General features: G+C 44.1%; 1 protein-coding gene across 21 annotated transcripts in view; it reads right to left on the bottom strand.

Annotated features, from left to right (window-relative positions):
* EFR3A (EFR3 homolog A) overlaps positions 1 to 19,872 on the bottom strand; it is a 151,663-nt gene extending 131,791 nt beyond the window's left edge. For 8 of the 21 annotated variants that reach the window (XR_010599015.1, XM_065586154.1, XM_065586162.1 and 5 more), the window contains exons 1-3: positions 19,189 to 19,320; positions 5,110 to 5,162; positions 4,459 to 4,590 (exon numbers count right to left, since the gene is read on the bottom strand). Coding sequence is in view for 2 of the 21 variants with exons in the window: in XM_065586163.1 (XP_065442235.1) it covers positions 1,281 to 1,393; positions 5,110 to 5,119 (123 nt within the window). In the remaining 19 variants the exon portion in view is untranslated. Of the gene's footprint in view, positions 1 to 1,280; positions 1,394 to 2,543; positions 2,747 to 4,458; positions 4,591 to 5,109; positions 5,163 to 8,142; positions 8,287 to 19,188 lie in introns of those variants that run through there. The other 13 variants (XR_010599013.1, XR_010599018.1, XM_005288820.5 and 10 more) reach the window with 7 other exon arrangements.
* Positions 19,873 to 20,627: the final 755 nt, after the last annotated feature.

Below are 20,627 nucleotides of genomic sequence, written 5' to 3'. Positions count from 1 at the left end.
AAATATGCTTCATCGATGAGCTCATCCTAAAATCTGAATGAAATGTTGACATTTCTTTATATAAACTAAAAAAGCATCATGAAGAAAACGTCTTTAATTTATGAGGTCCACTCAAAGTTTATAAATATATCACATCATATACTGTATTAAGAAAGCATCTATATTGTTTTCAGTCTTTACAATGGAGCAATTTTATCCCCAAATTTAAGGGCTTTCAATTTCTGTTGGGCAGAAAAGCTCTTCCATTAAATTACTTTTGGCCAGCAGGTGCAGAAAGGCTCTTCTCTTCATTTGGATTAGCTCAAAGTTAAGAAACCAACTGGGAATTGAAAAAGCAAGGAAGTTTGTTTTCCTATTCCAATCTATGAATGAATACAGGTGGGAAAGGATGAGATCTACTAACCCTAACAATCTGAAGGACATGGGACCAGATTTTTAATGGCATTTTATATTTTAGATGTGTGATTGATGCTTTAGGACAGGGGTAGGCAACCTATGGCATGCGTGCCGAAGGCGGCACATGAACTGATTTTCAGTGGCACTCTCACTGCCTGGGTCCTGGCCATCAGTCTGGGGGGCTCTGCATTTTAATTTAATTTTAAATGAAGCTTTAAACATTTTAGAAACCTTATTTACTTTACATACAACAATAGTTTAGTTATATATTATAGACTTATAGAAAGAGACCTTCTAAAAATGTTAAAATGTATTACTGGCACGCAAAACCTTACATTAGAGTGAATAAATGAAGACTCGGCACACCACTTCTGAAAGGTTGCCGACCCCCGCTTTAGGAAATCCCATGAGGCACCTAAGCAGGCTAGATGCCTAACTCCCACTGAATGTCAATTCATTTTATTTCAAATGGGAGTTAGGTATCTACCCTGCTTAAGAAATCTTGAAAATCACATTAGGCATCAATCTGCATTTTCAGGCACCTAAATACCCTTAAAAATCTGGCCCATGGTGACCAGAAACAATCCATCAATTCACCAACTACAGATAATACTTCCTTTGCTTAATAAAGCAAAGTTTTAAAAGCAAAACATGTTTTATTAAGAAAAATGTTTATGTATACAGCACATAAGATAACTTTTTTTATCTAACAATTTAAAAATGTTGTTTTTGTACTTTTAATTGAATTCCAATTCCCATGCAAATGCAGCTTGATAAGTCCAGAGTAAAAAGTTATTAGTAAATAAAGCAGTCATTCACCATTTTAAACATAATAAAAAGGTAAAAATTAAGTATCTGAATGTTCACACTATACAATTACTTACATAAGCGTGCATAGTGTATCCTTCTGGTTTGCAAAAAGTAGTACCAAATTTAGTGTGAGGGCTATATTTGGTTGCAAATGAACATGAGAATGAACCTCTCTTTAGGACAATAACTAAAAAGTACAAACACAAAACAGGATTAAAATCAATTATTTATTTCAAGGTTTCCCACTTGATGTAAATAATTAAAAACTGATTTAAACTCAAATAAATTCATCTATGCTCCAACATATTACCAGTCAAAATGCACATTCAATCTCTCACAATTACATGTACCCAAATGCACAGCGTGAATTTCAACCTCAGATAGATGACTACAGACCTGCCTAGTGGCAATGTGTGATTTGCACATGAATAACCATGAGGCTGAAGTCAATGTTTTGCAGCTGAGTATGACAATATGAATGAAGTTGTAACATTGAGAGGAGAAGTAGGCTGTAGTGGAGCACTGTTCTTGTGGGACCCCTATGGGACTTCTCTCTTTTGAGCCATACAAGGTTAGTCAGAGCAAAGTACCTCTAGGGTCGGAATTGAAGTTGAATGTGTATGGGGAGGCTTTAACAGATGGCCATCTGAAAGATGGAAATAATTTGAGGTTTCATAGCAACATACTACTTCATAACACAACTAGAAATACTGAGAGTTGGTTAGTAGGAATCCTGTGTGACACCTACAAAGAAGCTAAGTTACAGTGGTTTTATTTTCAGACTCAGAGGGGTTTTTTCCCATGGCATTAATCTCGCAGTATATTGAGTGCACTGCACCCAGAAGTTTCTAGCTTGAGATAACTGGAGCTTTAAGCTCAAGGTAGCCCATCGGGAAGGATGGGCTGGAGACTGGATGCTGCTGAAGCTCAAGCTAGTAATGCAGGAAGGACACCGCTTTAGAGAGTAAAAAGCTTGAGTTATATCTCCCAATAAGCTGGTAAAGAATACTACAAGCACATAAGAACGATAATATAGTATGCAAAATGTAAAGTAAGATGAATCAAGACATCCCCAGTACACAACTTAAAGGGTGGGAGAGTGTGAAACGGTGGTGTCAGGATAACACCAGTGTCTCCTTAAAAAAAAATCACTTATGTCAGAGGTAGGGAAAGATGAGTACAACAACCTTTAGCAAGCTTGTTCAAAGGCTTGCAAAAACCCATCTTCAAACTCATCTGTTCACACCTAATATCCTATATTCTTTACAATCTGATCCCACTCCTTTCCAATTAGAAATAATTTATTACATGAAAAAAAATTAAGACAGTATATTTACCTTGGCTCCTTGTTCAAAGGTACTAATATTACAGGTGTAGCTGTCAGGTTGCAGTCTCTCCCGCACCACTTGGTTACATATTGTACAAATGTTAGTTTTTGCTATTTATTTCCTGTACATTAGTACTGAATATCCCATTGCTCCTATCTCCAGATTTCTTTGCCGACTGGTTCTGGTTCTGCGCAAGAGCTACCCCTGCAACTCTAAAGCCATCCAAAAGTCAGAATCTCTTAAGTTACACCGAGCAATCGTTTGATAAAGACAGATATGAGACACATATGGCTGGTCCGAAGAGGATTTTTTTCCACCGGGGACGGGTGCGGGGATAGAAGGGGTAAGTTTAGTTGGTCAAAAAAATCCCTGACAATTATAAAAAGATCTGAGGGGCTATAAATATAGCATCATGCATCACTGCTTAAAAGACAGAAAGATGTTTCACCGTTTTTACAGAAGTACTGCCCTAGAAGTTTAAAAACCTTTGCTCTTGATTAAGCACCCATATACCTCGTGTGTGATCAATTCTCTATATGTCTAATCTATTGATTTATTATTCAAAGTGAGCAGGCTGAAATTCAACATCAGCAACCTTGACACATTCACTATACAGGTCTTCTTCCTCACTTGTCTTCCCCATGAATCACCATTCTTTTGCATTGCTTAAAGAAGCTACAAGCTTCCTTCCCATTTTTGGATCTTAATGGCCAAGTCTTGTTTCTATTGTCTATGTACTACTAAAAAAGAAAGTTATGCTGAAGAGGTACCTAATCGCAGACAAGCATATGCATTCCAGTTTTAGTCATAAAGGAACATCAAGAGAAAATTAGTGCTATTAATCTCAACAGTTCATTACAAACCACACAGCCATTTAGCAGAACAATTCTACTTTCTTAAATATACTTTTAGGAATTCAGTACAAATGTTCACACTGAATTCAAACCTAATATAGAATAAAATTTAGTAATTGAATTGCTAACTCCCCTTCAATATAAAATAAAACCCTCCTCTACTCCCAATTTCTCTCTCCGCATCTCATTCTCTCCTAAAACCCAAATCACATACTCTCTCTCAACCCTTGTATTCTGATTCAATAATACAAGTGTCAAAAAAGGAGTAGCATTTCTATTATGTCATGACCACCAATCAGTTTGCCAGACCTGGGGAAAATATTTCTGATAAAGAGAGAAAAAATTAAATTTACATTTCTTCTAGTAGGCTGTTTCTCTTGACATCTTCACTGAAGCATTCTCTATAAAAAAGAAATAAGAACACCCTATGCCAGCAACCTCAAAAGTGAATTCAACTATAATTTATTATCCATTTTGGCAACATGCAAGCTATTAACATTGTTGACATACATCACCTGCTCTGCATTCTACATACAATGTTCTCTTTACAAGAGCTCTCCCTATACTTAAATGAAGCAGATTGTTCCATTTCTGTATTCATGATGCGAAAAAAATGCAAAATATTTATAGAAAGGTATTTCATAATCATGAGGGCCCAAACAGCACCAAATATCCAAATGCAGCTTCAGCTATAGAACAGCAATAAAAAAAAAAAGAGATGTGACACTGTAATACAACAAAATACCTCAAAAATATTTTACAGTAAATAGCAAGTAGTAACTAAAGAGCAAAATACCCAAACAGATTTAGCACCTAACATAGCAGATAATTTGTGTTTTAGGTCACTTGTCATCTCAGAAATCCCTGAATCAAAATATGTTAATGTTTCTAGACCAATCCAGACATTTGTAAAATCCATATTCAAAACAGTATCTCTATATTTCCAACAATCCTGATTTTTGTTGTTGAAGACTCTCACCTAGTCATTATGAAAGAGAAATTCACTTATTATAAAGACTACTTTTTTGGGGGGGTGGGGGGGAGAGGGTAGGGGGAGATAAGTTACTTACTTTAGTTGGTATTAATTGTGTGGTGGGTTCATTTTCTTCCCCAGCCTGAAGCTTTTATATACACATGAGGTTTTACTTCCTCAAGATACATGATCTTTTTGAGTCTTAAAGATGCTTCTGTCAAAATGTTAGCTGTATTTTTATACGTTAAGTATTAGACCTATCATTTTATAAGTTAACTATTAGTTCTATTTACTATACAGTATTACTTACTATTTTAAAATACCATGTGGGTAGGATTGCACTGGAGTACCACAGGCTTCTTTTGTAATTTTGTTTTGCCCCACCACATACTTTCTAAAACAACATACTTTAAGTCACATACTAAAATCACCATAATTTTATGATGAACAATTTTACAACTCTGAAGATTTTATGATCACTGAGCACTTAACAAGAAGTCGCCAACTTTATATATGAGATTTCATTTTTAAAATGTTCTCAATAACAGATATGTATTGGTACATCAGTGTATGGCCAATCACATGGTCTTGAGCAAATCAAATTCCATTTTAAACTAAAAAGATAATACCTGCATTATTAGTTCCCTTATTTCACTTGGGTTCCCCCTACACCAATTAAGCAATATTTAATACACAACATGATATCCTTAAATGTTTTTTCAAGATAACTAAAGGTCGTAATACTTACTATCAGGCATTGTTAGCCAGGAATTTGTCTTCAGTTTTGCAAGCTGAAATAAGCTATAAGAAAATAAAAATATAATTTGAGTAAGAAGTCAAGACATTATGTACATTGGTTGAATACATTAATTTCAAATGCAAAACATGCTGATAAACTTTTTTCCTTATGTATACAGCAGATAAGGCAGTTTTATATGACTAAAATTTTTTTTTTTTTACAAAGCCATTTTTGTGCGTTTAATTGAATTCCAATTTCCATCCAATTGCAGCTTGACAATTCACAAGTAAAAAACCCATGTAATAAAATAAATAATAATAATAATAAATCATTTTCTAACATCATAAAAAACAAAAAATAGTAATCTGACGACATGAATGTTGAGTTATATTAATGTTTAGATGTAGAGATACAGTATCCTCTGGTTAACAAAAAGAAGTATCAAATTTTATAAAATTACATTTAGTTGCAAATCAACGTTTTAATGGTTATAACAACCAACGAGAATGAACGTCTCAAAGATAACTAAAGAGTAAAATACAAAATATGATTAAAATCAATTATTTAAATCAAGGTTTAGTGCTTGCTTAATCAATCTACCTTGTTTGAAAAGTATGCCTCTCCCCAAGGACAAAGTTACAGCTTTTGTTCTTATTTTTTGTGGAAGGAGAAAGCATGTATATTGCGGGCGGTGCATGTTTGTATGATGAAGATAAATTAATGACTGCTGGTTGAAAATTTGTTTCAGGGATTACAGAGAACAGATATTTTCTGGCTTCATTAAGGGTGTATTTGTAGTACACATAATTGAGCAGCCTTAACAAGGTTTTAATTAAAAGAGACTGATGTCTTGAGTGTTGAATTTTTGACAACTGCAATGAATGGGGACACCGTACACTTTGCCAGTGAAACATTATAGGTAGGAGGTAGAGACAAATATAATTATCGCCAGACACTTCCTATTATAAGACCCTATTTTCAAAAGCTTATACATTTACCAACCTCAATTGTTCAGGCTGAAGTTTTTCACACCAGGTGTGTGCCTAATGTAGGGTTACCATACGTCCGGTTTTTCCCAGACATGTCCGGCTTTTCGGCAATCAAACCCCCCGTCCGGGGGAAATTGCCAAAAAGCTGAACATGTCCAGGAAAATGCCAGCCAGGCACTTCCCCTCCCGCGGCTGCTCTGCTCCTCCCCTGACTCTTCGGCTCTGTTTAAGAGCCGAGCTGCCCGAGCGCTGTGGGCTTCAGGCAGCCCCCTTGCCTCCAGACCCCAGCCGGGCACTTCCCCTCCCGGGCTCCGGCGGCACAGGGTCCGCTGGCACGGGGGCTGCCCGAAGACGGTAGCGCTGGGGCAGATCGGCTCTTAAACAGAGCCGAAGAGTCAGGGGAGGAGCAGAGCATCCAGCCGCGGCGGCTCTGCTCCTCCCCCGACTCTTCGGCTCTGTTTAAGAGCCAGGCTGGCCGAGCGCTACCGGCTTCGGGCAGCCCCCATGCCTCCGGACCCTGCGCCGCCAAAGCCCGGGAGGGGAAGTGCCCGGCTGGGGGTGCAGGGTCTGGAGGCAAGGGGGCTGCCCGAAGCCCAAGCGCTACTGGCTTCACGGTTTGCCGGGCAGCCTCCAGACCCTGCGCCCCCGGCTGGGCGCTTCCCCTCCCAGGCTCCAGCTGCGCTGGGGAAGCGCCGGCCAGGGGCGCAGGGTCTGGGGGCTGCCAGGCAAACCGTGAAGCCGGTAGCGCTCGGGCAGCCCTTTCCGCATGGCTGGGAGTGGGAGGGAGCGGAGTTAGGGCGGGGTTGGGCCGGGGAAGGGGCAGAGTTGGGGCGGGGCTGGGGATGGGAAAGGGGCGGGGCCAGGACCCCGTGGAGGGTCCTCTTTTTTTATTTGTTAAGTATGGTAACCCTAGCCTAATGCTGAATTTTTAGGAAATTTTCTGCTAAAACAGTTTAACTGTTTCTGAGAACAAGCTTAGGAAAGACATTTTGCCCACATAAAAAAATTCTTACAACCTTTTCATTGAGAAGTTCTAGCACCCCCATGCTTTAGAACAGGCAGTGGAAATCTAAAGAGTCACCTTGGTGTGAGGAGTGTGCCTTTTCTCCCACGTCCAAAGGGATAGGAAAGCTGCCAAGAGGAACCAGCCAGAGACAATGACTGGACTTGCTCTGTGATGACTGGCTATGTGCTCCAAACCTCCCCCTTCCTCAGTCTCTTCATTTTATGTCACTACAGTTGCCAGCTTTCTAACTGCATAAAACCAAATATCCTGTCCCGCCCCTTCTCTGAGGCCCTGCCCCCACTTGCTCCATCCCCCCCTCCCCCAGTCGCTTGCTCTTCCCCACCCTCACTCACTTTCACCAGCTGGGGCAGCAGATTGGGGTGCAGGAGGGGGTATGGGCTCTGGGCTGGGGGTGCAGGCTCTGGGTAGGGACAGAAATAAGGGGTTCAGGGTGCGGGAGAGGGCTCCGGGCTGACAGGGGGGTGGAGGACTCCAGCTGGGGGTGCGGGATCTGGGGTTTGGGATGGAGGAGAGGGTTCTAGCTGGGGCAGAGGGTTGGGGTGCAGGAGGGATGAGCGCTGTGACCGGGGTGTGGGCTGTGGGGTGGGGCTGGTATGTTAGCAACAAGAAGAAGGTCAAGGAAAGTGTGGGCCCCTTACTGAATGTCACCTAGTGACAGAGGATGTGGAAAAAGCTAATATACTCAATGCTTTTTTTGCCTTTGTCTTCCCAAACAAGGTCAGCTCCCAGACTACTGCACTGGGCAGCACAGCATGGAGAGGAGGTGACCAGCCCTCTGTGGAGAAAGAAGTGGTTCGGGACTATTTAGAAAAGCTGGACGAGAACAAGTCCATGGGGCCAGATGCGCTGCATCCAAGGGTGCTAAAGGAGTTGGTGGATGTGATTGCAGAGCCATTGGCCATTATCTTTGAAAACTCATGGCGATCGGGGGAGGTCCTGGATGACTGGAAAAAGGCTAATGTACTGCCCATCTTTAAAAAAGGGAAAGGAGGAGGATCTGGGGAACAACGGGACAGTCAGGCTCACCTCAGTCCCTGGAAAAATCATGGAGCAGGTCCTCAAGGAATCAGTTCTGAAGCACTTAGAGGATCAGGAACAGTCAGCATGAATTCACCAAGGGCAAATCATGCCTGACTAACCTAATTGCCTTCTATGAGGAGATAACTGGGTCTGTGGATGAGGGGAAAGAGTGGACATGTTATTCCTTGACTTTAGCAAAGTTTTTGATACCATCTCCCACAGTATTCTTGCCGGCAAGTTGAAGAAGTATGAGCTGGATGAATGGACTACAAAGTGGATAGAAAGCTGGCTAGATCGTCAGGCTCAACAGGTAGTGATCAATGGCTCCATGTCTAGTTGGCAACCGGTATCAAGCAAAGTGCCCCAAGGGTCGATCCTGGGGCCAGTTTTGTTCAATATCTTCATTAGCAATCCAGAGGATGGTGTGGACTGCACCCTCAGCAAGTTTGCAGATGACACTAACCTGGGAGCAGTGGTAGATACACTGGAGGGAGGGATACGATACAGAGGGACCTAGACAAATTAGAGGATTGGGCCAAAAGAAATCTGATGAGGTTCAACAAGGACAAGTGCAGAGTCCTGCACTTAGGATGGAAGAATCCCATGCACTGCTACAGTCTAGGGACCGAATGGCTAGGCAGCAGTTCTGCAGAAAAGGACCTAGGGGTTACAGTGGACGAGAAGCTGGATACGAGTCAACAGTGTGCCCTTGTTGCCAAGAAGGCTAACGGCATTTGGGGCTGTATAAGTAGGGGTATTGCCAGCAGATTGAGGGACATGATCATTCCCCTCTATTCGACATTGGTGAGGCCTCATCTGGAGTACTGTGTCCAGTTTTGGACCCCACACTGCAAGGAGGATGTGGAAAAATTGGAAAGAGTCCAGCAGAGGGCAACAAAAATGATTAGGGAGCTGGAGCACATGACTTATGAGGAGAGGCTGAGGGAACTGGGAATGTTTAGTCAGCAGAAGAGAAGAATGAGGGGGGATTTGATAGCTGCTTTCAACTACCTGAAAGGGGACTCCAAAGAGGATAGATCTAGACTGTTCTCAGTGGTACCAGATGACAGAACAAGGAGTAATGGTCTCAAGTTGCAGTGGGGGAGATTTAGGTTGGATATTAGGAAAAACTTTTTCACTCGGAGGGTGATGAAGCACTGAAATGGGTTACCTAGGGAGGTGGTGGAATCTCCTTCCTTAGAGGTTTTTAAGGTTAGGCTTGACAAAGCCTGGCTGGGATGATTTAGTTGGGGATTGGTCCTGCTTTGAGCAGAGGGTTGGACTAGATGACCTCCTGAGGTTCCTTTCAACCCTGATATTCTGTGATTCTATGGAGATGACGGGTTTGGGGTGCAGGCTCCTGAAGGGAGTTTGGGTGCAGGAGGGGACTCCAGGCGGGGGCAGGGTGTTGGGGGTGGGTGGGTCCCCGGTGGCACTTACCACGTCTCCTAGGAAGCAGCCGCCAGGTCATTACGGTCCCTAAGTGTGTGGGCGGCCACGGAGGCTCCACACACTGCCCTCACACCCGCAGGCACCTCCCCCGCAGCTCCCATTGGTTGCAGTTCCCAGCCAATGGGAGCTGCGAAGCTGGCACTCGGGGAGGGGGCAGCACATGGAGCCTCCTGGCCGCCCAGACGCCCTGGGGCTGCAAGGACCTGATGGCCACTTCCAGGTGCTGCGCGGAGCTAGCGCAGGCAGGAATCCTGCCTTAGCCCTGGGCCCCCAATGCACCACCAACCGGACTTTTAACAGCCCAGTCAACAGTGCCAACCGGAGCCGCCAGGGTCCCTTTTCAACTGGGTGTTCGAGTCGAAAACCGGACGCCTGAGAACCCTCCACTTACCTTCTTCTCCCCTTCTCTTCGAGCCCTCCCACCCCGCATCCTCCTTCCTTTCAATGTCCTTTCTCTCTGCCTTTAGCTTATCCCCTCCTAACTAAACCCACCAGAGAGAGAAAATAAAATTGTAGAACTAACATATTTGTTGCCACCAGACTGTACACTCTGCTTGTGTGTTGTATGCCTTCCCTGACCATCTGTCTGTTTTGTCTTTTTAGTCTGTAAGCATTTCAGGGAAAGGACCATTGTTTTGTTCTGTTTGTACAGCTCCTGGTGCTTTGTGGTACTGGCCCAAAACTAGAGCTCCTAGCACTCCAATAATAAAAATAATAAATAGTGGGCCCACATTTGACCAACTTGTAACCTTCTGAAACACTTAAAGATTTGTTAGAGGCCAGCAACCAAATTCTCTGAAGATTCCATGTGCACCAGTAGTGCTGCATGCCGAAACAGCTCCCACATGCTACCCAGACCACACATCCACAATCCCCATGAAGCAACTGAGCCCGTTTCTTTCCAAGATTGCAGAGGCTGAACAAAACTTTCCCTGCAGTTGCTGGGAGCTGCTGTAGCTCTGATTATCAGAACTGAGAGTACAGGAAAGCCTCCCTTCTCTCAGCAACTAACTTGCTGGAACCCACAGGAAGAGGCAGGGGTCCTATGGAAAAAATATTGAATATTTAATTAAAAGTTATATCCTAACACATATGCACATAGGACTGAATTAAGTTTGCACAGGCAACCTTAATTCTGGCATTTTTATCTTTGAGTGCTTGACTAAGCAACCTTAATATTCTTTTATTTTAGTTTTTTATGTCATTATTTATGTACTGCTCCAGTGTGTACTAGGTGCTTTACATACATGCAAGACAGGTCTCCTGCCCCAAAGAGCTAATGTGTAACAAATGCAGTGTGAACTTTAGGTACTCAGCACTTTGGTGAGGGGGAGGGAGGCTGAAAGGCATTTGCCAAGCCATGGCAAAACATGATTGAGATTTACATCAACTCCCCAGCTGACGAGGCAGAGAATGGCCTAAAGTTCAACAATCTGCATCCTGCCTACAGTCACCAGGCACCTAGCTGGCAGCCATAAACAACCTTCCAGAATCCCCATCACGAAACCGGCCAGCTTTCCCTGTTCACTGATGGACAAGGTCCTGAATAGATGGAAAACACATTATGCCACTGGCAACTGTCCAGAGCTATGTGACATGGCAAATCACAAGGCTGAAGACCCATGGAAATATGAAAGGCCATTCCGAAGTTAGAGGGGATGTGCTGTTGGACCTGATATTCCCCCAGACTTGCTCAAAGATGCTTTGGAAGCAGTGAGCATCAGCCTGCAACAAATACTGTATTCTTCAAAGTGTGGGCATCTGGCAAAGTATCAACAGAATGGAATAATCATATCATAGTATCTCTGTACAAGGACAAAGGATCTCACACTGAGTATGGGAACTTCAGGACAATTTCATTGTTTTCAGTCCCTTGAACGGTATTTGCTCATGTTCTGCTTGGTAGGATGCAGATGCTCCTTGACAGAGGTCAACAATGGACACTGTCTTTACCCTCTGGCTGATCTGTACCAAGAATTTAACCTCCCACTTCACATGGCATATATCGACATCAAGGCGGCTTTTGATTTAGTCAACACTAAACTGATTTAGGTTAGCACTTTCACTCTCACTAAAAGAAGCTGGTGCCCCAGATAGTCTGATAAATCTGGTGCATGGGTCTTCACCCCTGTGTGAAAGTCATGCTGGTTAACAGCTTTCGCTGGATTTCTACACAACCTTGCGTGTGCGACAGAGATGCACTCTCACCCTGGCACTTTCCTAATATCCAGTCGATAGCTTGACAGACTTACTGCTCTCATATCAGAATCAACATTAGTTAAGAAACGTTCACCAACCAACACTATACTGATGAAGTAGCTTTGCTTGGGGAGAAGTCAGAGAATTTCAGTCCCACCCTCCAAGATTTCCGGGAGGCTACCCACACTATGGGGTTGAACATCACATTCCAGAAGACCAAGGTCCAGAACCTTGGAGCTGGTCCACCACAATACGTGGTGAAGATGTGGTTCAAAACTATCATCTATGTAGGCTGAAAGCAAAGTTCAGATGGTCAAAGCAAACCAGACATTCGCTGACAAAGACATCTCGTCACTTCCTGCATGAAGTTCACATCTCACTTACAGATTCAGCTTGAAGATGTTTTTGTGACCATGTTCTGGATCAATCAAACCCGTGTACTACCTATACTGATGTATGGATTAGAAACCTGGACTCTAATTATAGGCAGATTTTTGAATGGCTAGAGGCTTTCCATATGCGCTGTCAACACTGAATCCTGAACATAAAGTGGTTTGACTTATGTGAAACATTATAATCTTGCTGAGAGATGCCTTCTTTCAATCGCTCATTATATTCAAAAGTGGCATTGTATGCTCTTCAGTCGTGTTGTCAAATTGGACAAAAAACACCCCAGCGCACCATGCTCTCAAATTCCCCACTGATGCATGAAGGGGTGCACATCCTGATCCTACCTGGCACCTCTGCCCACTGGGCCACCACAGAGATCTTTAGATCCTCAGGTTTGAGCTAGAACTGGGAACTTTCCTACACAATGCCTGGTCACAAATCTGAAGAACTGTGCCATACTGAGAGGTCAATAGAGGTGGTTTTGGAATAAACTGATAAATTAAACAGCAGTAAGTCACCAGGAACAGATGGTATTCCCCTAAGAGTTCTGAAGGAACTCAAATATGAAAGTGCAAAACTACTAAATGTGGTGTGTAACTTATTACTTAAATCAGCATCTGTATCAGATGACTGGAAGATAGCTAACGTAACATGATTTTTAAAAGACACTAATGAGACTATACTTCTAATTACAGGCCAGTAAGCCTATCTTCTGTATCAGGCAAATATAATATATTATGGTTGAAAATATAATAAAGAACAGAATTTTCAGACACAGATCAAACGGATATGTTGAGGAAGAGTTAACCCGGCTTTTGTGAAGGGAAATCAAACCTCACCAATCTACTAAAATTCTTGGAGAGTCCAGTCAATATAGTATACTTGAACTTTCAGAAAGCCTTGACAAGGTCCCTCAACAAAGGCTCTGAAGCAAAATAAGAAATAATGGAATAAGAGAGAAGGTCCTTTCATGGATCAGTAACTGGTTAAAAGATAGGAAATAAAGGTAGGAATAAACGGTCAGTTTTCACAGTGGAGTTAGGTAAATAGCCGGGTCCTCCAAGGATCTGTACTGGGACCAGTGCTATTCATCATAATCATAAATGAACTGGAAAAAGGGGTAAACAGTAAGGTGGCTAAGTCTGCATCCGATACAAAATGATTTAAAATCATTAATTCCAAAGCTGACTGGGAAGAGTTAGAAAGGGATCTCCCAAAACTGAGTGACTGGGCAACAAAATGGCAGATGAAATGCAATGTTGCTAAGTGCAAAGTAATGCACATTGGAAAACATAATCCCAACTATACATACAAAATGATGGGGTCTAAATTAGCTGTTACTACTCAAGAAAGATCTTGGAGTCGTTGTGGATAGTTCTCAACTTGCAGCAGCAGTCAAAAAAGCTAAGAATGTCAGGAACCATTAGGAAAGGGTTAGACAATAATAGTGCCATTATGATATTTTCAGTATCTATACCCATGATATGCCCACACCTTGAATACTGCATGCAATTCTGGTCACCTCATCTCAAAAAAAAAAAAAACGCATTAGAAATGGAAAAGATACAGAGAAGGGCAACAAAAATGACTAAGGATATGGAACAGCTTCCATATGAGGAGAGATTAAAAAACCTGGGACTATTCATCTTGGAAGAGAGACAATTAAGGGGTGATATGCTAGAGGTCTATAAAATCATGAATGGTGTGGAGAAAGTGAATAAGTAAGTATTATTTACCCTGTCATATAACACAAGAACCAGGGGTCACCCAATGAAATTATAGGCAGCAGATTTATCACAAACATAAAGAAGTACTTCTTCACATAGCACGCAGTCAACCTGTGGAATTCATTGTCCGGGGACGTTGTGAAGGCCAAAAGTATAACTAGATTTAAAAAAAAAAAAATACATATGTTCCCTGAACGTAGGTCCATCAATAGCTATTAGACATCATGATCAGGGACACAACTCCACATTCTGGGTGTCCCTAAGCCTCTGACTGCCAGAAGCTGGGACTGGACCACACAATAACTACCCTGTTCTGTCCATTTCCGCTGAAACAACTGGCACTGGTATTTGCCAAAAGACAGGATACTGGGCTAGATGGACCATTAGTCTTATCCAGATTGTCATTCTTACACATGACACCATCAACCTATTCGCTCTGGCTAATGCAACAGTCCTCAGTAGACTATGCATGAAGTGTATATGCTTTCAGTTTTAAGCAAAGAGCTTTAGGGTATGTCTATACAGCAAACAAACAAAAAACCCCACACCTCACGGCTGGCCCATGCCAGCCGACTCGGGCTAGCGGGCCTCAGGCTGCGGGGCTGTTTCATTTCTCTGTAGACTTCCAGGCTCAGGCTGAAACCCAAGCTCTGGGACTCCCCACCTTGCAGAGTCGTAGAGCCCGGGCCCCAGCCATCTACACAGCAGTGAGACAGCCCCGCAGCTGTGGTCGGTCAGCTGGCGTGAGTCTGAGCTGGCTGGCACAAGCCAGGCGTGGGTGTCTAGTTGCCGTGAAGACATATGCTTAGAGCTATGACTCTGTCAGAATGCTGTTCTAGTCTGACAAGTGACTAAAATTGGTATGTGAGTTAGAAAGAGCACAGCTTTACTGTCAGATCCCAGGCTGAATTTGAAGGACAGGCAGTTAGAAAAGACATTCTTTAACTTTTAACCACACCAAATTTGATATAAATCCACAATACCATTTATTTTTATAGACTTTTTCATTATGCATAGTGAAGAACATATCATTTAATATTCCAATCAATTAATATTATTGTCTGTGCTGGCAGACCCCATCCACCTGAAAATAGCTGCTACACAAACTCTAGAAAGCCACAAACACTGACTTTGTTACAGTCCAAAGTCTTTTGATCAGCATGCCCTGGAAGACCAAAAGAGCTCTGCAGCAGGTTAGTGCGAGGTGGGCTCTTACAAGCTAAAAATGTCACATACCATATTCCACAATTCCAGATTCAATCTCCCCTCCTGTTGCCATACATTCCAGGAGAATTACTACAGCCTTTGGGCTGAAGTAAATCAATCAGTGCAATGCCCAGTAATTATAGCTCTAGGCTCAGCCTCCAATCAGCCAACTAGAAATTGCTATGTTAATTTGAAACGTGTGAGAGACGGTCGGGAGGAATAGTAATACTTCCTTCCTTCTTTTCCTGTCCTTAACCAACTAGTCTATTTGATCCCACAACAAAGTCACAATCCTGAGTCTGTGGGAGGAAATATAGTATTGTGATTCAGATACAGGAACGGCAGGCAAGAGATCTGTATTTTTATTAACAGCTCTTTCACAAGCCTTGTGAGACACTAATTTTGGATTTCCCAACTTGGGATTTCTAGGGTTCTTTTTCAGAAGGGATGAACAGCCCCTAAGTCCAAATAAAGATCGTGATATAGGTGCTCAGTACCTCTGAAAAATCAGGCACTAGGCAGCTCAGGTTGGGTACCCAAGAACTGAAGCATTGAAAATTACTGTTCACTTGTACATTTTGCCTTTCACCTCTCTTCAAGTTCCTCCATCAGCAATATTGAGATAATGTGTCACCCAGGGGTATTTGTGAGGCTAAATGTATTTTTTTGTAAAGCAGACAGAGATCCTCAATAGGTACTACTGATATATATGTACAAATATTATGACACTGTTGCCATGGAAACTATCACAAATGCAGCCTTTGTATGCTGCAGAATCAATTCAAAAGAAAACTGATTGAAAAGGAACAAGCCCATTTTTAAACAAATCTTCAATAATTATGAAACATGGCAAGAAAATGTATGAAACAAGTGGGTAAAAAGGAAAGTTTTCCCCATGTAGTTGACAGTCACAAAGCTAACATGCTCATCCACAAAAAAAGAAGCCTAAAAGTGCCATAGTACTGGCAATCATCTTATTTCACCCTGATATGATGCTCCTACGCTATTCAGTATTCCAGCCATCAGTTTCCATTTCTCTCAGAAAGGCCCATCTCTGAAAGTGCCACCTCAGAATTTAGCTATCAGCATAAAATAGTAGAGAAGCACCATATTAAAATAAAATCAACTGAAAGCACTGATAAAAATACCATTTATATATTTTAATCACATAAAAATGATATAAATTGATTAGAGGGAAATCACACATTTTGGAACAAAATATACTACTGGAATTGCTTAAGATTCTTTGAACAGCTGTCATCTACTTACTTTTGCTTTCTATGCTAAACTATGCTAATTCTAGTCAGACATTTTTATGTAAACCCCCCTATCATTAGCCATTTTAGTGATGTCAAAATACAATGTTACATGGCACAAAATTCATGAAACAGTTTATTTTCATTTCCTTTAAAGCTTATGGAGCCAGAACAATGGCAATATATTTCCTTAACAGGTCTCTGATACACCAACCAATCTGAAAGTCATCAGTGTTACTAATGTGGACACCTACTAGCACCCACTGCAGTTAGGAACGTAAACAATTTCCTTCATAGAGTCACAGAAATTCAGGGCTGCAAGGAACCTCAAGAGGTCATCTATACCATCTCTGACAGGTCTTTATATAACCTGTTCTTAAAAACCTCCAATGCCAGGGATTATACAACCTACCATAGTAATCTAGTCCTATAGTTAGAAAGTTTTCTTCATAGTTAGCCCACTACAAACAAGTAACTGATTGTGAGATTCTTCGGTATTTTATCTCTGCCCCAAGAGGATTTTCTCCACTCCCCCACCCTTGGAGCGAAGTCTGTATTTGAGTGGGAAAAATGGCGTGGAGAAAGTGAATAGAGAAGCGCTATTTACCCCTTCATGTAACATAAAAACCTGCTGCCTGTTAATTTCACTGGGTGATTCCTGGTCCAAAACATAAGGAAGTACTTCTTCACACAACATACAGATCACCTGTGGAACTCATTGCCACAGGCTGTTGTGAAGGACAAATCTATGGCCTTGGCTACACTCGCGGATTCACAGCGCTGCTGCGGCATACAAAGGTTGTGAAGCGCGAGTGTAGTCGCGCCGCCAGCGCTGCGAGAGCTCTCTCGCAGCGCTGCAAGTACTCCACCTCTCCGAGGGGAATAGCTTGCAACGCTGCGAGCGAGCGTGCAGCGCTGCAGGCGCTGATTACACTGGCGCTTTACAGCGCTGCACTCGCTACGCTCAGGGGGGCGTGTTTTTTCACACCCCTGAGTGCAGCAAGTGCAGCGCTGTGAATTGCCAGTGTAGCCAAGGCCTATAAAAAAAAAGAATTAGATAAGCTCATGGGGGATAGGTCCAAGAATGGCTACTAGCCAAGATGGTCAGGGACACACCCGATGCTCTGGATGTCCCTAAACATCTAACTGCCAGAAGCTGCGACTGGACCACAGGGGATCACACAATTACCCTCCTTTGTCCATTCCCTGTTCATTCATTCATTCATTCCATTGAATGAACCTGGCACTTACCACTGTCAGAAGACAGGATACTCTGCTAGATAGACCATTGGTCTGACCCAGCATGGCTATTCTTATGTTCTTAGTGATTCCATTTTATTAGACCTGAAGCGGAAGGTACACTAGCATAGGGGTAAGAGAAAGAGAGGTAAATGGGGGAGGAAGTTTAACATCTTCCAACATTATACTATTTGAAACTAGAAAATCAATCACTGCTTTTAAATGCTATCTTATTTGCAAATTAATTATCTTCAGTTCCCACTTTTAACACTTTTTTTTCTGAATGAGCAATCACAGACCTACCAACTCACTCATTTTGGCAGATTTTAGAGTGTCTTTTCCTCCTATGAAGGATTTAATAGTGTGTTTCAAAAGCAATTTAAAGTCTCACTCAGTGAAGTTCTCCCAGTGTAATGGCCCTACAATCCGTATTTTAATCCCCCAAATTTGTAATTTCTCAGTAGTAATTTTATGTAAACATTTTAGTGCCTATTTACAGAGTCTTTCAACAGACAGTCCCTGTACTGCAGTCCATCATACCATAAACAAATTCCCCCCAAAGGTCAAGTTTAGTCTCTATAGTACACCAGCGCCAGAGAGATAGATGGAAAGCTATCACACAGTTACTGAGAGTAACAAAATTGTGTAACTTTCATTTAACACTACACAGGTCAGATCTGCGTGGTCACACCTCACTGTCATGTGTTGCCATGACACAATCACCATAAGAGTGTCAGACAAGCAAATGACATTTGTTAGCATTAAATGGATTCACTGAACATTCACAGCTTGACAGCATGCTACAATATTTGTATCATGGTGTTTTGTCAATACTACACAAGACAGACCTACATTTATACCATATCAGGATATCACTTAAAAAAAAAACCCACAGAGAACCTCCTGATCACAGGCCTGCATCCAGACACTACAGTACCAAGGGACATAGTAGTGTCACAGGCCTATTTGATCCTACTAGTAGAGCCGGTGTAAACATCACAACACAGTATCTGGGAGCTGTTGCGTGATGAGTTTGATGCCCCTTTCCACCGCAGCGCCGGGGGTCGGTCACTCGCTGTGGACACGGACGTGGGGAAGCCACAGCACGACTGGGGAGGACGGCTAGCAGCCAGCGCAAACTTTGCAACACAGCCCCGCACACCGGTGTTTGGTGACCCCTCGAGCGCTCTGCGACGTGATTTCACGCCGAGTGACTTCCCAGCCCCGCAGAGCGCCGCGCACGGCTTGCGGACGCTACGCGAAGGTTAGCTGGGTGCCCCAGGGTGCGGCACACCAGGAGCTCGGGAACTGCCGGGCGGGGGATCAGGCCTGAGGATACAGGCTCGGGGGGGGGGGGGGGGCTCATGGCTCCCCGCACGCTATTCACCCCCCTCCCCCCGGTTCCCAACAGGGAACCCGCCTCACACCGCCCGCCTGCCGGCACCGTTCGCGAAGTGTCCCAGCCTCCGTGCGGAGCCACAACCCCGACCGCCTTAGCCTCGCTTCTGCTGCCACCGCCGCCTTTCGCCTCAGCCCGGCCCCGCAACCCTCCGCCCCGCGCTTCCTCTCCCTCGCAGACTCACCTCAGCCACGACTCCTCTTCCTCGGATTAGCCGCAGCCATTTTGCCCCTCCCCCTATGAAGGCTGCCGCTACGCTGGCGCGCGGAGCACTGTGGGAGTGGTAGTTCTTTGGGGGAGGGCTCCTCGCCTTCCGAGATGACTGTCGCGGCCCAGTCTCCTAGTTACCCCGCGAGGCGCGACCCCTGGCACAGAGGCTGCCTAACCCCAGGCGCAGCCCCTGCCGCCGTTGAGGGTCACTGGGGGAAACCGGGTGGGCAGGGCAGCTCAGGCCTACAAATCCCAGCATGCTGTGCGAACGATACACCGCCGGCCTTGTCCCCGCCCCGCCCCTATTCTGGCCCCGCCCATTTCCGAGCCCAGCTGTGGCCCCGTCTGCCCCGTCCCCTTTTGCGTGTAACGGCTCCCGGGGGAGGTGCGGGGCGGCGGCTGTCTCCAGCCGCCCGGCGTTGCTGCGTGAGTGCAGGTCCCTGGTCAGCATTAGCTGGGTCTACCTCACTTCATCCCTGACCTGCCATTGCAGGGACCGTGGGCACTGGCGCACCTGGTCGCTCCCACTGCCTGCGCGCCCTGCAGAAAACCCACAGTCGCTGCCAATCGGACTGGGGGAAAGCGCTTGCTGGCCCCACGTGTGGCGATCAGAGCCTGAGTGTGTCAGCAAGAACCAGCCTGCCAAGCACCTGCAAGAGAGACTCTGCGGTGGCACCTCAGGGTACTGACCCTGCGGTCCACTGTCGCATCTCCCGACCTGGCCATTGTTGGTACTTCAGAGGAAGGAAACAAAAAAAAACTCACCCAAATACACTTGGCGGCATGGGATTCCCTCCTGAACCCTAAGGGTGGCCGGCTGAAGCCTGGACATATGAGCTTTTAGGCACATAAATCAGAAATGAGTCTTAAGGCTGCTGAGTCCTGCCCCTGCCAGCACAAGCCAGGCCATCATTCATTTGCACTCATAAATTTATCTAGCTCTCTCTTAAAACTAAGTTGTTTGCTCCCCCTCCCCCCAACTATTAGGAAGCTGTTCTAAAACCTCACTCCTCAGAGTTAAAATCTTCTAATTTGCAGCCTGAATTTCATAGAATCGTATTAGGTGGAACCATAGGTGGTGGAATCTCCATCCTTAGAGGTTTTTAAGGCCCAGCTTGACAAAGCCATGGCTGGGATGATTTAGTTGGTGGTGTTGGCCCTGCTTTGAGCAGGGGATTGGACTAGATGACCCTCTGAGGTCTCTTCGAACCCTAATCTATGATTCTATGGCCTTGGCTACACTGGCACCATACAGCGCTGCAACTTGCTGTGCTCAGGGGTGTGAAAACGCCCTCCGCCCATGAGTGCAGCACTGTAAAGCGCAAGTGTAATCAGCGCTTGCAGTGCTGCACGCTCGCTCACAGCGCTGCAAGCTATTCCCCTTGGAGAGGTGGAGTACTTGCAGCACTGTGA

This window comes from Chrysemys picta, chromosome 2, assembly GCF_011386835.1.
Source record: "Chrysemys picta bellii isolate R12L10 chromosome 2, ASM1138683v2, whole genome shotgun sequence".
In the NCBI taxonomy this organism is placed as follows: domain Eukaryota; kingdom Metazoa; phylum Chordata; order Testudines; family Emydidae; genus Chrysemys; species Chrysemys picta.
Note: the sequence above shows the minus strand (reverse complement) of the source record. Positions and strands in the feature narration are given on the sequence as shown.